At 47.0% G+C, this 14,094-nt stretch overlaps 1 protein-coding gene across 1 annotated transcript in view; it reads left to right on the top strand.

The window, feature by feature from the left end:
• RFX8 (regulatory factor X8) overlaps positions 1-14,094 on the top strand; it is a 50,482-nt gene that overhangs the window by 5,969 nt on the left and 30,419 nt on the right. Inside the window, exons 3-4 of the mRNA XM_020898431.2 lie at positions 7,482-7,543; positions 8,671-8,757. Of these exons, the coding sequence (XP_020754090.2) occupies positions 7,482-7,543; positions 8,671-8,757 (149 nt within the window). The remainder of the gene's footprint in view (positions 1-7,481; positions 7,544-8,670; positions 8,758-14,094) is intronic.

The raw sequence follows: 14,094 nt of genomic DNA, 5'->3' as shown, positions 1-14,094 counted from the left end.
AATCTGGTTTTCAAGAATAGACAGAATCCACTGAAAACAAGTTAAAAGGAGAATTTTGATTATTATCATTTTTTAAATTTTATTTTGGCTGCACTGGGTCCTCATGGTGGCATGTGGGCTTCTCTGATTGCAGTGCTTGGGATTCATTGCCCTGTGGCGTGTGGGATCTTAGTTCCTGAGCAGGGATCGAACCTTCATCCCCTGCATTGGAAGGTGGATTCTTAACCACTGCACCACCAAAGGTCTCAAAAGGAGAATTTTTTTAGAGGGATATCTCATTTAATCCAATCGCAAGAAGTTTGACCAGACCTCATGGAATCTAATCTAGTGCTGCCCAATAGAAATGTAATAGGAGCCAGATATATAATTTTTAAATATTCCAGATCCTCCTTTTAAAAGTTTTTAAGGTGAAACTAATGTTATAAATTTTAAATTTCACCCCAAATATTCAAAATACTATCATTTCAAGATGGAATCAGTATTTAAAACTCACTGAGTTGCTTTGTTCATTCTTCATGTTCCATCTCAAAAATCAGATGCGTTATTTTACACGTTGCTGTTGTTCAGTCACCGTGTTGTGTCCGATTCTTTGCGACCCCATGAACTGCAGCACACCAGGCCTCCCTGTCCCTCACCATCTCCCGGAATTTGCCCAAGTTCATATCCCTTGCATCAGTGATGCTGTCCAGCCATCTCATCCTCTGACGCCCTATTCTCCTTCTGCCCTCAATCTCTCCCAGCATCAGGGGCTTTTCCAGTGAGTCATCTGTTCGCATCAGATGACCAAAATACTGGAGGTTCAGCTTCAGTATCAGTCCTTCCAGTGAGTATTCAGAGTCCATCTCCCTGAAGATTGGCTGGTTTGATCTCTTTGCTCTCCATGGTACTTCCAGGAGTCTTCTCCAGCACCACAGTTCAAAGGTGTTAATTCTTTGGTGTTCTGCCTTCTTTACCATCCAGCCTCACAACCGTACATGACTACTGGGAAGACCATAGCCATGACTGTATGGACCCCTTCCATGTACAGCCCATCAATCAGACCAGCCCATTTCAAGTGCTCAGCGGCCACATGTGGCTGGTGGGTCCCCTCTCAGACAACCTAGACTGGATTCTAAGTCACCAGGCATCTCCTCTCTCCCTCTGGTGTGTCTGTAGACCACAATGATGCTGCTTCTCCTTCCAGGCCTGCTCCAGGCCCCATCCCAGAAGCCAGCTTTCTCCCCCGGTGTCATGGTTTCCCACGATGGCTGCTTGTATGGTGCTTGCTTCCCAAGGTGCTTTACTTGACCTTCTGCCCCAGGGCCTGACTCTTAACAATCTGCAGGCAAGAGAGGCCTGCAGGAAGGATGGGTGGGTGGGAGGAAACAGTCAGCATCTTTAATGCTTGGTCTTGGGACAGCCATCAGCCAAGGCAGGTAGCATTAAAAGTCAAGGAACAAACAACAAATGACTAAGGTCAAGGTTCCCACAGCCTACTACAACGCTTGGGCAGTTGACTTCATTATGGACTTCATTCAATTGACTTCATTCAGACCTCTTTCCACCTGTTATTCCCTCAAAAGTATCCTTGTACTTCCAAAAGACCTTGGAGGTCACTGGTCCAACTGCATAGCCAATGACAAGCCCTTCAAAGTCACCTCCAGCTGGGAGCTCTGTATGAGAACAGAATGCCCTCTTGGGGCAGAGGCAGGCCTGGGACTCAGAGCTGTGAGGGGGCAGCGTGTTCCCATGTGTCCGTTACAAGGAAGTGACTCTTCCCCTGGGCAAACAGTCCTCCCCCAGGATCCGTGTTTGACAAGCAGAGCACAGGCAGACGGAAGGCTGCCTGGCTCCTTGCAGGCCTTGGGGCAGCTCACAGCCTGCAGGATCAGACCCCCGCAGGAGCCCCCTAGCTGGTGCTGCAATGACCTGGGGATAAGGAGCCTGCTCCTGGGCCACAGAGGTGTCAGTCCAGCTTCCCTCCAGTTTCCAGTCTTTCTTCCCTTCCTGTCTGCCACCTTTCTCAGTGTTCCTCAGTGGACAGAGTGGAACTGGCTCCTGACATGCCCTCACCTTCCATCCACTCACAGCCTGATTCTCTCTGGTTCTTTTGTTCTTTTAAACAACATGGTAAGCATCTGTGAATCCACCACCCTGTAGGAAACATGTGGCCAGAAACCCCTCTCCCTGCCTTCCCCAGCTCCTGGGAACCATCAATCCCTTTATCATTATCTTGCCTTGAAATTTTTATTTTTTATTTTTTTGGCTGCATTGTGCAACATGTGGGAGCTTAGTTCCCCAACCAGGGATGGAACCCGTATCCCTGCATTGGCAGCGTGGAGTCTTAACCTGGACCCAGGGAAGTCCCTTTCTTGCCTTTTAAAAAAGAATCTTGGTACATTTATATCATTTCTTTTTTTCTTAAACTTTTGATCCCCTTAACCCATGCCCTACCCCTCCTGTGACCTCTGGCAACAACCAGTCTGTTCTCTGTGATCAGTGAGTTTTTTTGTTTGTTTGTTTTTAGTTTTGCTTTTGTTTTGTCACTGTTTTTTAGATTCCACATATAAGCAAGATCATACAATCTTTGGCGTTCTCTATTTGACTTTTTATAGATTGCATTTCTTTTAAAAAGCCCAGTTTTAATTTTTGTGGCTTGAACTTTTTTTAGAAGGAAGATCATGTTATGTATCATCTTTGGGGACCTGTTCCACTTACTCTTATGTCAAGACTCCTCTGCATTCATTTGATGGCTGTGTAATATTTCAGTTGACTTGTTAGCTCTCCTATTGATGAGCATTTGGGTTGGTTCCAGTTTTGCTGTTATGAACATTCACATGTGTCTGCTACTTTACACGTGGAGCTGTTCTCTTGGGCATGTGCCTGGGGGTGAATTTGCAAGCTGATGTGTTCTTTGACATCATTTTCTGAAATGATGGCTCCCACTGGGCTCCCATGGGCAATTCTGTGAATTCCAGTGGTGTTTCCAAAGCACTAATATTCACTTCTCCACTGAATATTCTTGGCTCCCAACTTTTAACTTCCCTGCCCATTTGTTTCATTATGACTTCAATTTATTGGTGTTTCTCTTCAAAGATAGGTTCCCCAGGGGTACAACTCAGTGTCTCGGGAGGGCTCAGGATGAAGCTTTTATTTTTATGGTTTTTTTTTTTTTACTTTTTTGGGTACTAACTTTTTATCCTTCCCTGCCATTATGTTGGTTTAAAGCTTGTGGTCAGCAAAAATAACGCTTCACTATTTTTTTTTCCACACGAATTAGAAGTAAGGTGGCTCAGTGATGAAGAATCCACCTGCCAATGCAGGAGACACGGGAGATGCGGGTTCAATTCCTGGGTTGGGAAGATCCCCTGGAGTAGGAAATGGCAACCCACTTCAGTATTCTTCCTGGGAAATCTCATGGACAGAGAAGCCTGGTGGGCTACAGTCCTGGGGGTCACAAAAGAGTCGGACAACACTGAGAGAATGGGCACAGGCCTCCCAAAACTGCTTTGTAAACTGTAAAACACTCCAGATAAATAGAATATTTTGTCCTTGTTATCAGATTGTTGTCAATGCAGATGGGTGTTGGAACCCAAGAGTGGCTTTTTCCTTATTCCAAGTTGTAGCTTCTTAGTTCTGACCTGCTGAATCTTCTAGACTCAGAGTCATCCAGCCATGTCAGCTGCTGAAGCTCACACGTATCCCTCCCTCGATAAATCAAAAGTGATGTGGGCACGAACGAGGTGTTAGGCTCTGGAGCTCCCTGGATGTCTCTGGGTGAGGTTTTCCAACCCACCAGGAACTCCCCAGCTGTCTTATCACTCAGCCCACATTTTGCCCTTTCATCACTCAACACACTGGGACATTTCCACTAAGGCTTTTGAGTCTGGGCATCCTGGCACTACAGCACTTTCCTTGTCTGGCAGCCTTATCAGATGGGAGCGGGGTGACTTGAGCTTGACACATTTGGGCTCTGGATCATCCCTGTCTCCTTTTTTAAGAAACCTAAGGCTCCTGTTCAAAACCTGTCTTCGATTTTCTTCTCAGTTGTTTTTCCTCCAGGGTGGTCCCACTGCAGTGTTCCGAAGGAAGTATCAAAAAGAGCCTCTGGTATGCGATGGAGGGCATTTGTCCAGTGTTTTTGATCTTCTGACTTCCCTTCAAATCCATCCCCCAAGACACTGGGGTCCTGGCTTTCAGTTCCTGTTGGGAATTTGCCCAGTGAATGAGCCAGTTCAGTGGTGCTGGTCTTGGAAAGGGACTCTGAGTTGCTGAATATGTGACTCAAAGAAGGGAGAGGAAGGGGAAAAGGATGTGATCCCAAAGCTTGTTTACAAGAGAAACAACAAAATACCCACTTCTCATTTCCTGCCTCCTCCCCTGGGAATGGAATTGATTCCAGGTTCCACACAAGTTCCTGTGCAGATGTTGGGGTGTTTCTCGCTCTGCTCCACAGTCCCGGGTACATGATGGGTCATCTCATTCCCAGTGCAAGTAACAGGCTTATGTGGATGAGGAAACTTCCCAAACGCTGACTTCCTTTTTTTTGAAGTAATATTTCCTGCTGCTTTTCTGATTATGAAATAATACATTCCCTTAATAGAAAATGTGGAGATTCGAGAAACGTGTACAAAAGAAGGCAAATGTTGGCCATGGCCTCATTGTCCAGAGATGCAGCCTGACCTCCCTAGAAATCCTTGGGCAATACAAAGCCCCATTGTCATGCTAGTTTGCCAGGGGGACCAGTCTAACAAGGTCCAGCCCCATGTGACATCCACACTCTGAGCTGAGGTTAAAGTGGAATGGTTTCCCCAATCCTCCAGCAAGGCTTCTCATGAGCAGACTACTAGGAATGGGGACCTCCTTTTCCTCCCTCCCCTCTCACGCCACCTCTCTGGGTTTTGGGAGAAGTAAAAGTGGATGAAAAATTTCTACCACACATCTTCACATTTGGGGGCTAGGCAGACCCTTGTCTCCTGGTTCCCCTGGTGGCTTCTGCAAGGCAACCCTTGAGAATATTCTAGAATGCATCCCTGGCTTTAGCGAAGGACTCATCGCAAAGCCTGACTGCCTATCCTGGGTCCTTGCTAGGCAGAATCTGGGGCCTCTCACCTGTCAGCTCTTTTTTTTTGATGATTTTTTTTTTAATGTGGACCTTTTTTTTTTTGAGTTTATATTGAACTTGTTACAATAGTGCTTCTGTTTCATGTTTTGGTTTTTTGGCAATGAAGCATGTGGGATCTTAGCTTCCTGACAAGGAATCAAACCCGCATCCTCTGCATTGGAAAGCGAACTCTTAACCACAGGACTGCCGGGGACATCACCTACCCGTCAGCTCTTTATCTTTATGTGGCCAGTGTCTGGCTGTGGAAGCTTCTCAGCCATTCTTGTCTTGAACAGGCTGTGGGTGTGTTGGAGCCAGGGCAGCACCCACACGTCTCGGCCTGCCCCCAAGGCCACTGGCCAGCTGTCTCTCGTTGACTTGGAGTCCTGTGCCCAAGCCAGACATTGAACGCAGGTGCCTCAACATCAGTCCTTGACGCTAATTCTTGAGTCTTCTTCCCCAGGGTCTGAGGTGGTTGGACCACCCCATCCTACCCACTCTTCACAGGTCGAGGGGTGATCTGCGGGAGCCCCGAGGGAGAGAGGCTCTGAGGGACCTGTGAGCACGATAAGGTCTGAAGGAGCCCTGAGCGAGCAAGGCTCTGAGGGAGGGCTGGGGGAGGGAGAGTCTGGGGGAGCACGGCTCTGGGGGAGCTGGAGTGAGGGAGGGTCTGGTGGTCCAGGGGAGCTGTGATGAAGAGGCTCCGAGGGAGCGCTGAGTGACGGTGGGTCTGAGGGTCTGAGGGAGCTGTGAAAGAGAGAGACTCTATAGGATCTCTTGGTGAGGGGATTTTTTGAGGCAGCTCTGAGGGAGCTGTGATGAAGAGGCTCCGAGGGAGCGCTGAGTGAGGAAGGGTCCTCGGGAGCTCTTGAGTGGAAAAGGGTGCGAGGGTGAGGGAGCTCTGGAGGTTAGCTGCTCTGAGTTAGTTCTGAGGAAGAGAGGGTCTGAGGGAGCTCTGAGTGAGGGTGGGTCTGAGGCAGCTGTGAGGGAGGGAAGCCCTGAGGCTCTGAGGAGCTCTCTCCTGTCACTTATGTTTCCTGTCAGTTTAGGTTCTTCTTCCTTGATTTGGCCTCATGACTTTGGTGTTAATTGTGCCAGACCTAAAGCAATTATACTCCAATTAAAATATATATAAAGTAACTATGGAAAAAAATAATGTTCCAGACCTGCCCTCCCCTCCCTTTCTGAGCCTCCACACCTGGTCTGGCGTGGGCGGGGGAAAATGGGGAAGCCTTCCTGTAGGAAGAGGTAGGGTCTGAGGCAGGCAGGAGAAATGTTTCATGACACTCCAATCCTCCCACTTGGAAGCTGAGAATAAAAGAGAGAGGGAGGCAGACCCAGAGACATAGAGAATATGGAAGAAATCATCACATGGCCACCTGGAACATCCTGCCTTCCTGCTCTGTCCTTTTGTAATTTTACCAGGATACGGGATTTCCCTTTTCAACAGTCATGCACTTGGATACTATATTTGTCACGGACCTTTAGACAGAACAGACTTCTGGTTTTTAAAAAATGTAATTGGTCATAGATATCATATCAGTGCTAACAGAATGTACATCAGAAAGATAGTGGGTAGGGAGGGAGGTGGGAGGGAGGCTCAGGAGGAAGGAGACATATGTATACCGAGGGCTGATTCATGTTGATGTTTCACAGAAACCAACACAATACTGTAAAACAAGCATCCTTCAATTAAAAATAAATAATTTTTTTAAAAAAGATAGTGGGGATGGGGACTTCCCTGGTGGTGCAGTGGTTAGGACTCTACCCTCCCAATGCAGGTTTGATCCCTGGTCGGAAAACTAAGATTCCACAAGTCACTTGGCATGGCCAAAAATAAATGAATAAATGATGGGGAGAGGAAACATTGAGTCAGAAATAGCTCTCATTTAATATTTTGTAACATTTGCTAGCAAAATCTTTCAAACGAAAAGTAAATGAATAAATTTTAAAATGAAAATGCCAATCACATTGGAAAAAGGAGACTGGCATGATGGACTGTTTTGCAGTGTTAGTAATTCCCTGTTTTTAGAGGATGTTTTTAATGACAAGGGGAAATGTTTACAGTACAAGGTAGAGGAAGAAAGTGGGAAGCAGGGCTGCTAACACGGGAGTTGTGATGATGCCCGTGTTTCCAGTGTAGACTTGGAGAAGCCGCTTGAACAGCGAGGCTTTGGGAAAAAGTCAGGTGTGAACTGCATTGGAGTTTATATGGTGTTTTCCTTGGAGTGGTGTGTTTCCTTCTTTATACTTGTCTGGTTTTTCCAAATTTCACTTATTTATATTTTCTTGATGATTAGAAAAGAGGGAATACAGTTTAAACATGGCAAGAGATGAAGCTGAAAGTTCTATTTCTAAATTTTCAAATTGCAACTTCAAGTCTAAATTATTCTTTTAGCTCGTACATTTGGTTTTCCCTGATCTTGGCACCCGGAGGCTGGGAACGAGAGGCAGTGCCAGGTAGGTTGATCATTTTGGTTTTATTCTAAATTTTAAAAAGATACATTCTGAAAAATCACAAAATGGATGACCAAAAAGTGAAAATCTAAACAAACTATAAATATCAACTCTTCCCAAAGAATTCCCATAATTAGATGAAATTCCCGGTGCCTGATACAATTCAGGTGATGCCAGAATCGAATTTGAGTCTCTACCTTCTCAAGAGATTGTGTTCAAGTACAAAAGTCACAGTGTATTTTTCTGTTTCAATACTTTCAGTGTTTAGACATGTAAATATCTAATAGTTAAGTAATGATAGCACTAGAACAATAAAACTATTTTAATTACTTTTTGAACTAAAATTGCTAAGTGTTCCATCTAATTCGCATACTTGAATTATATTCAAGAGACTAAGATACCCAGGCGATATTTTTAACACAAAAGGAAATTCCAGCATTATCGGGTGCGTCCTGTTATAATTATCACTCAGTTGTCATTGTTACTTGTTGTTTGTTTTAAATCAAGAAAAATCAGGACAAATCAGTGAGAGCAAGAAATCACTAAGAAGGGACAGAAGCCCAGTTAGGGAAGGGCTTGCCAGCCATGAAGGAGTTGAAGGCATGGGAAGTGTTTGCCAAGTTAAGCACTGGGCAATAGTTAATTTGAAAAAAAGTTTTGTTGGGCTGCCTTGAGCCCATACAAGCTGCTGCCTTTCCTGGGCTTAGCAGAGGAAGAACCAAACTTCCTTCTGGGGGTTTGATAACCTGAGTCCATTCAGCAGAGGGAACACTGGCATTGGTCTGCATTTCTTTGAGAAGGTGGATGGCAGAGACGACAGGAGGCTTTCCCTGTGGCATCTCAGATTCAAGTGTCATAAGTCAGGAAAGCAGAGGAGGACATACGCGAGCTTGTTTCAAATCCGATGCATGTGAGATAGTATGAAATGGTCCACCTACCAGAGCCCGGGCAGGCTGAATGGCTGATTAGCTTTTCCTTGATAAGTGGGGTCAGTGATGAAACCCAGAGAACAGCTCTAAGTCTTCCTTGGCTAGTCTGTCCTGTCTCTTCTCTAAAGCCCACTTAGTGGTTGGACACCATCTTTAAGATGGTTTATTAAGATGGTGTTTAAGACCATATTTATTTTTCAGGTATCATTACGACGGAATCTGTATCAAGAGAAGTTCTTTCTTCTATGCCCAGTATTGCTACCTTCTGGGTGAAAAAAGGTGTCCCAGGTTAGTAACTGTCACTTAGGTGTTTTGGTCATAGGTCACAGCCTGATTCATATTAGGACCATTTGTACTTGAGTTGACTCAAACTAGCTCTTTGGCTATTGTGCCATTCATCCTTCTTAAGGCTGGAAACGTGCCCATCACATCAGCATGCCCCCGACATGGGCAGCGCCAATCTCTGCCAACATCGTCTGCCAGAGAAATGTCTACTGCCTTCACTTCCTCAGTTACGGTTCATTTTCACCATCATCTCAACAGCCAGGGCCATTTTGCACTGTCTTTGTTCTTCTCCTCTGTCACATTTGACAGAATTGGCCACGTCCTTCTTGAAATTTCCTTTAGCCCTCAGGACTCTGCATCATCTAGTCCCTTCCCTAGAATGAGCCCTTCTTGGTCTCCTGACCTCTCCCCTCCCCATCAGGGCAGGCATCTCCCAGAGACCCGAAGCTTCATCATTAATGATGTTTTTCCTACACGTTGACCCCAGGACACTGCATTCTTTTCTGTCTTTCACCTACCGCTCCCTCCATGGACGAGTCCTCCTTCTGAATCACTTCTCCTGCTCCTCATCTCACCCACCCCCGGGGATGTTCTGTTTGGCCGTCTCCTGGATGTTTCCATCCAGAGGACCCACTGGTACCTCCCACTGAAGGTGTAGAAATTTAACTTAATTCTCTCCCTCCCGTCACCTCTGCCTCTTGACTTCCTCATTTCCATCTATGATCCCAAGAAATGGAACCTATGTAGAGGGTCACCCCAAAGCCCTCCCTGACTCCCTCGGGTCACAAGTCCTGTTAATTGTCCCCCCTTCCGGGTCTCCTGATGGCTCTTTCTGGTTACAGGTGTTTCCTGTATGTCCTTGTCATCTTACATCAAGATTATTTTCACGGGTCCTGTATAAACTCCCTCTCTTCACCTCACCACTATCTGAACACAGCCATGAGACTAACCTGCCCCCCGTTCTTCTGTTTTTCTCTTTCTTGCTCAGAAATCTCAGGAGCTTGCTCTTACCTCCTGCGTAGAGCCTACAGCCCCCTCTTCCCAGACTGGTGTCCGTCCCCAGCTCCTTCTGTAGGCACTTCTCATCCACGTTACCAATTTCTCCCTAATGCACAGCCTTGGTTTCAGCCATGCTTGCTTTGCTCTGAGGACATCAAATGCGTGTCTGTCTTGGCTCCCATCATCCCGTCCTTGCAAGACGTCATACCTTCTCTCTCAATCCAGCTATCAATCCAACGGCTTGGATGAATCCCCAGGGAATTACAGAGTGGAAAAAACCATCTCAAAGGGTTCCATACTGTGTGATTTTGTTTATAAAACATATTGAAATGACAGAGTTTTTTTTCTTTTCTATTTGAAGGGTAGTTGATTTACAATGCTGTGTTAGTTTTCAAGTATAAAGCAAAATGACTCAGTTACACACACACACATATATTATTCTCTTTCATATTCTTTTCCACTATGGTTTATCACAGAATATTGAATACAGCTTCCTGTGCTGCACAGTAGGACCTTGTTTATCCATCCTACATAATAGTTTGGATCTGCTAATCCCACACTCCCAAATCCATGCTTCCCCAACCCCGCTTGCCTTTGACTACCTCGTCTGTTCTCTATGTCTGTGACCCTGTTCATATCTTGTAGATTAGTTTCTTTGTGTCCTATTTCAGGTTCCACAAATAAGTGATCTCATGTGGTATTTGTGAAAGGACAAAATTTCCTAAATGGACGACAGCTTCCTCCTTGCCGGGAGTCAGGGACATCGGGCTGAGGGAGCGGGGTGGGGTTACAGGGCAGAGCCCTGGTCACCTTGTGATGGAGCACACGCACTGCATCTCATCCGTGGTGTTGGGTGCAAACATTTCCATAGGTGAGCTACAAGCCCACATGCAGAAATGAGTTTAAGTAAAACTTGGGAAATCCGAGTAAGATCAGTGAGTTTGTATCAGTGTCAAAACCAGGTGGTGACATTGTACTAGAGTTTGGCAGGATGTCACCACTGGGGACGATCAGGCCAGGGGTAAAATGGAGCTCTCTGAATGATTGTTTTATTTTTTATTGGAGCATAATTGCTTTATAATGTTGTGTTAGGTTCTGCTGTACAATGAAATGAGTCAGCCATAAGTATTCATACATCCCCTCACTCTTGGACCTCCCTCCTTTTCCCTCGCCCCATCTGCACCCCTCTAGGGCATCACAGAGTGGAGTAAGTCAGAAAAAGAAAAACAAATATCATATATTAACGCATATATGTGGAATCTAGAAAAATGGTGGTGATGAACCTGTTTTCAGGGCAGGATTGGAGACACAGACATACAGAACAGACATGTGGATGCAGCAGGGGAGGGGAGGGTGGGGTGAACTGAGAGAGTAGGATTGACATATATATACTACATGTGTGACATAGATAGCTGGGCCCTGCTGTCAGCAGGGAGCTGCGCGCGGTACCCTGGATGATTTCTTACTCCTGCTACCTCCATTACAAATCATGCATCAAGCCTGACCCTCCAGTCCAGGAAAACATATGATGACAGGTCCTAGGATGTGGCGAGTCTTACCCTGCCGACGTCTTCTGCTGACATCCATTCCCCCGTCGGCAGTTAGGGTCTGGAATGTCCCTGAGTCTCAGAGCCCTCCTCACTCTGGCCTGTGTGTGTGTGTGTGTGTGTGTGTTGAGGGGCCGGTGTTGGGGCGAGGGGGTGGGGGGTTGGACAGGTAGCACAGGTCTTCGCACGGTGCCCTAACTAAGCACCTGCCCCTCTATCCTTGCACACCTGGAAGTAGGCTGCCCCTCGGGCAGGTTGCTATGTCTGCCCAGGGCACACCCTCAGGTCCCGCTGTTAAGAGCTCGCTAGCATTCAGAACCCGGTGGGGATCCCCCAGCCAACCACAGACCAGCATCTTCCTTGTACCCCAGAGTGACAGCTCCAGTGAGCCAGGCACTTCTCTGAGGGTACAGCCAACTGAGGTCTGATTTACACTTTCCTGCTAATATTTGCCTCAGGAAGGAAAAGGCATCTGGATTTTTCAAGGGCATCGTTTTTTTTTTTGTTTTTTTTTTTCTGGACCTCATGTTAAGGAAAGAAATGGAAACCACGGATGAGAGCATCAGCATAGAGAGTTGGCTGGGAGCCAGGCTGGTGGCCAGCCGGAGTCCCTTAAGAGACTCTGGGGGATTTTTGCTTTCTCATCACTGCCACCACCAGGCACTGCAGAAAAAGCAGGTAATCTAATTAAGATCAGCTTAGTCTTGAGATAAGCCCCTGTCTCCTCCCTGTCTCCCCATATTGTCCCTCCGAGCCCCTTCAGAGGAGAAACTCTACTGTCAGCTCTCTGCCACTATCCACCCCGCCCTCTCCCCCATGCCAGCGGCTTAGCAGGAGGACAGGATCCCTAGCCAGGGACCTCTTTCACTGGACTCCTCACAGGGGGTCCAGGAGCAAGCAGAACGGGAGTCCTGGTGTCAACAGCGTTTGTCTTCCCTGGAGGTGAGGGAGGGGCGGGCAGGGGGTGAACGACCGTGTTGTGGTGGATCCCACTGAAAACTGCTGAGGCAGCATTTCCAAGAAAAGACCAAGACTTGATTTGCAAAACCAACGAGCAGCTTGAGGCTTTTTTTTTTTTTTTTTTTTAAGGAAAATGACTATAAATATGCAGCATGTGCCAAATGCAAAGGTGTCCTTTCCCAACTCCAGAGCACTTCCTGCCCTGCTCCCCTCTCCAGGGTAACATCTTTATACAGGGAACAGACCTCCCCAGATCCCAGTCTTGTTTAGCTGGCAGCCGGGCTAAGCCCTCGACCAGGGTCTAAGCGCTGACCTAGAAATTCTTGGAGAATGGAGGCCAAAGTATAAAATGCTCTGTTATCGTCAGGGGAAGGGGAGGGAAATGGAGAGAGAGCGTGTGAGTGGTTGTCACATCTAGAGAACCGGCTCTGCTTAATGTGTTTATTCTCCACCTCGTAAGCAACATTCCTGGCTGACATGTCACAAGGAAAACTTTGTCATTTTCCAAATAGATGAGTCCCTGGTCTGTCTATTGTGACTTCTGAGATTAGTGGGACAGAGGCCCAGGTTTCTCTCAGGACGTATGAAAACTAGCCCTTGCCCTCATCTGTCCTCAGTCCACACGTGTGCACACCCACAAACACACACACACTCACTCACTCAGCTTTTCCAACTTAGCGTATTGAAAGCCTGTAAAAAGCTTCTAACACCGGGCCTTCCTGAGTTGCGCCTGCCTTTGTTCTCTGCGCCTTTGCTCCTCTGCCAGCTCATGAGCTCAGGGGGCTGCCCGGCGGCCTGCAGAGCCCAGGTCCTTGGGTCCGTGGCTGGCTGGTGCTGCCCGAGGGAGCAGAAGGGCTCGGGTTCATCTTTCACATTCATCACCCGGGGAGGCTGCGTTCGAGGGAGCCGTCAGCCAAGCGATGGTGGGCACCGCAGACCCAGAACATCACGGTGACTCCCGTGGAGTCCACGTGCCCCAGCACCGCAGGAGGTGAACCCTCCTGGGGCCAGCCCTCCCCACGCAGCAGAGCTCTGCTGAGTCCCGGGCGGCCTCCTTCTCAGGTATAATCAGGGGTCCAAGTTGCAACCCGCACTTGGCCATGTCCACCCTGTGCTTTGCAAGGCTGGTTAGAACTTGTTAAGGTTTTTTTTTTAAAAAAATAGGCATTACCTGGCTGTTGTCTAGCAGCTCTCAAAACATAGGTGTGGAAGATCCCGCCCTGGACTGCACCCTTGCTGGGGGGAGGTTTGAAAGCAAGTGAAGCTCCCAAACCACCTCACCTGTTCAAAGCACCCCTCACATCCTTCTCTCCAGCCCAGACGCCCAGACAGGGCAGCGTGCCATCTGCCGAGGAGGCCTGGCTTCCGGTTGCTGTTTTCCCTTGTGAACGACTTAGACTTTCAGCAGTTTCAAAGGTGTCCCGTTAGATCATCATTTTGCAATTAAGTTGCTCATAAAAATCTAATGGGAATAGACTTAAGCAATGTAAAAGCAACAGCCCCCAGCACAGAAAATGAGGAATCCACACCACTCAGCCACACTCAGCCAATCCAGTTTAAAAACAAGGCTGTTCTTCCTAAATGGGAAAAGAATGGAAAAGAATAGATATGTGTATGTGTATAACTGAATCACTTGGCTACACACCCGAAACTAACAGAGCGTTGTTAATCAACTCTGCGCCAATACAAAATAAAACACATAACCAGCAAGGACCCACTGTATAGCACAGGGAACTCTGCCCAACATTCTGTAATAAGCTAAATGGGAAAAGAATTTGAAAAACAGCAGACACATGTATATGTATATATACATACACACACACACACACACACA

This window comes from Odocoileus virginianus, chromosome 2 (genome assembly GCF_023699985.2).
Source record: "Odocoileus virginianus isolate 20LAN1187 ecotype Illinois chromosome 2, Ovbor_1.2, whole genome shotgun sequence".
NCBI lineage: Eukaryota > Metazoa > Chordata > Mammalia > Artiodactyla > Cervidae > Odocoileus > Odocoileus virginianus.
The sequence above is the reverse complement of the archived record's forward strand: the minus strand, read 5'-3'. Positions and strand labels throughout refer to the sequence as shown.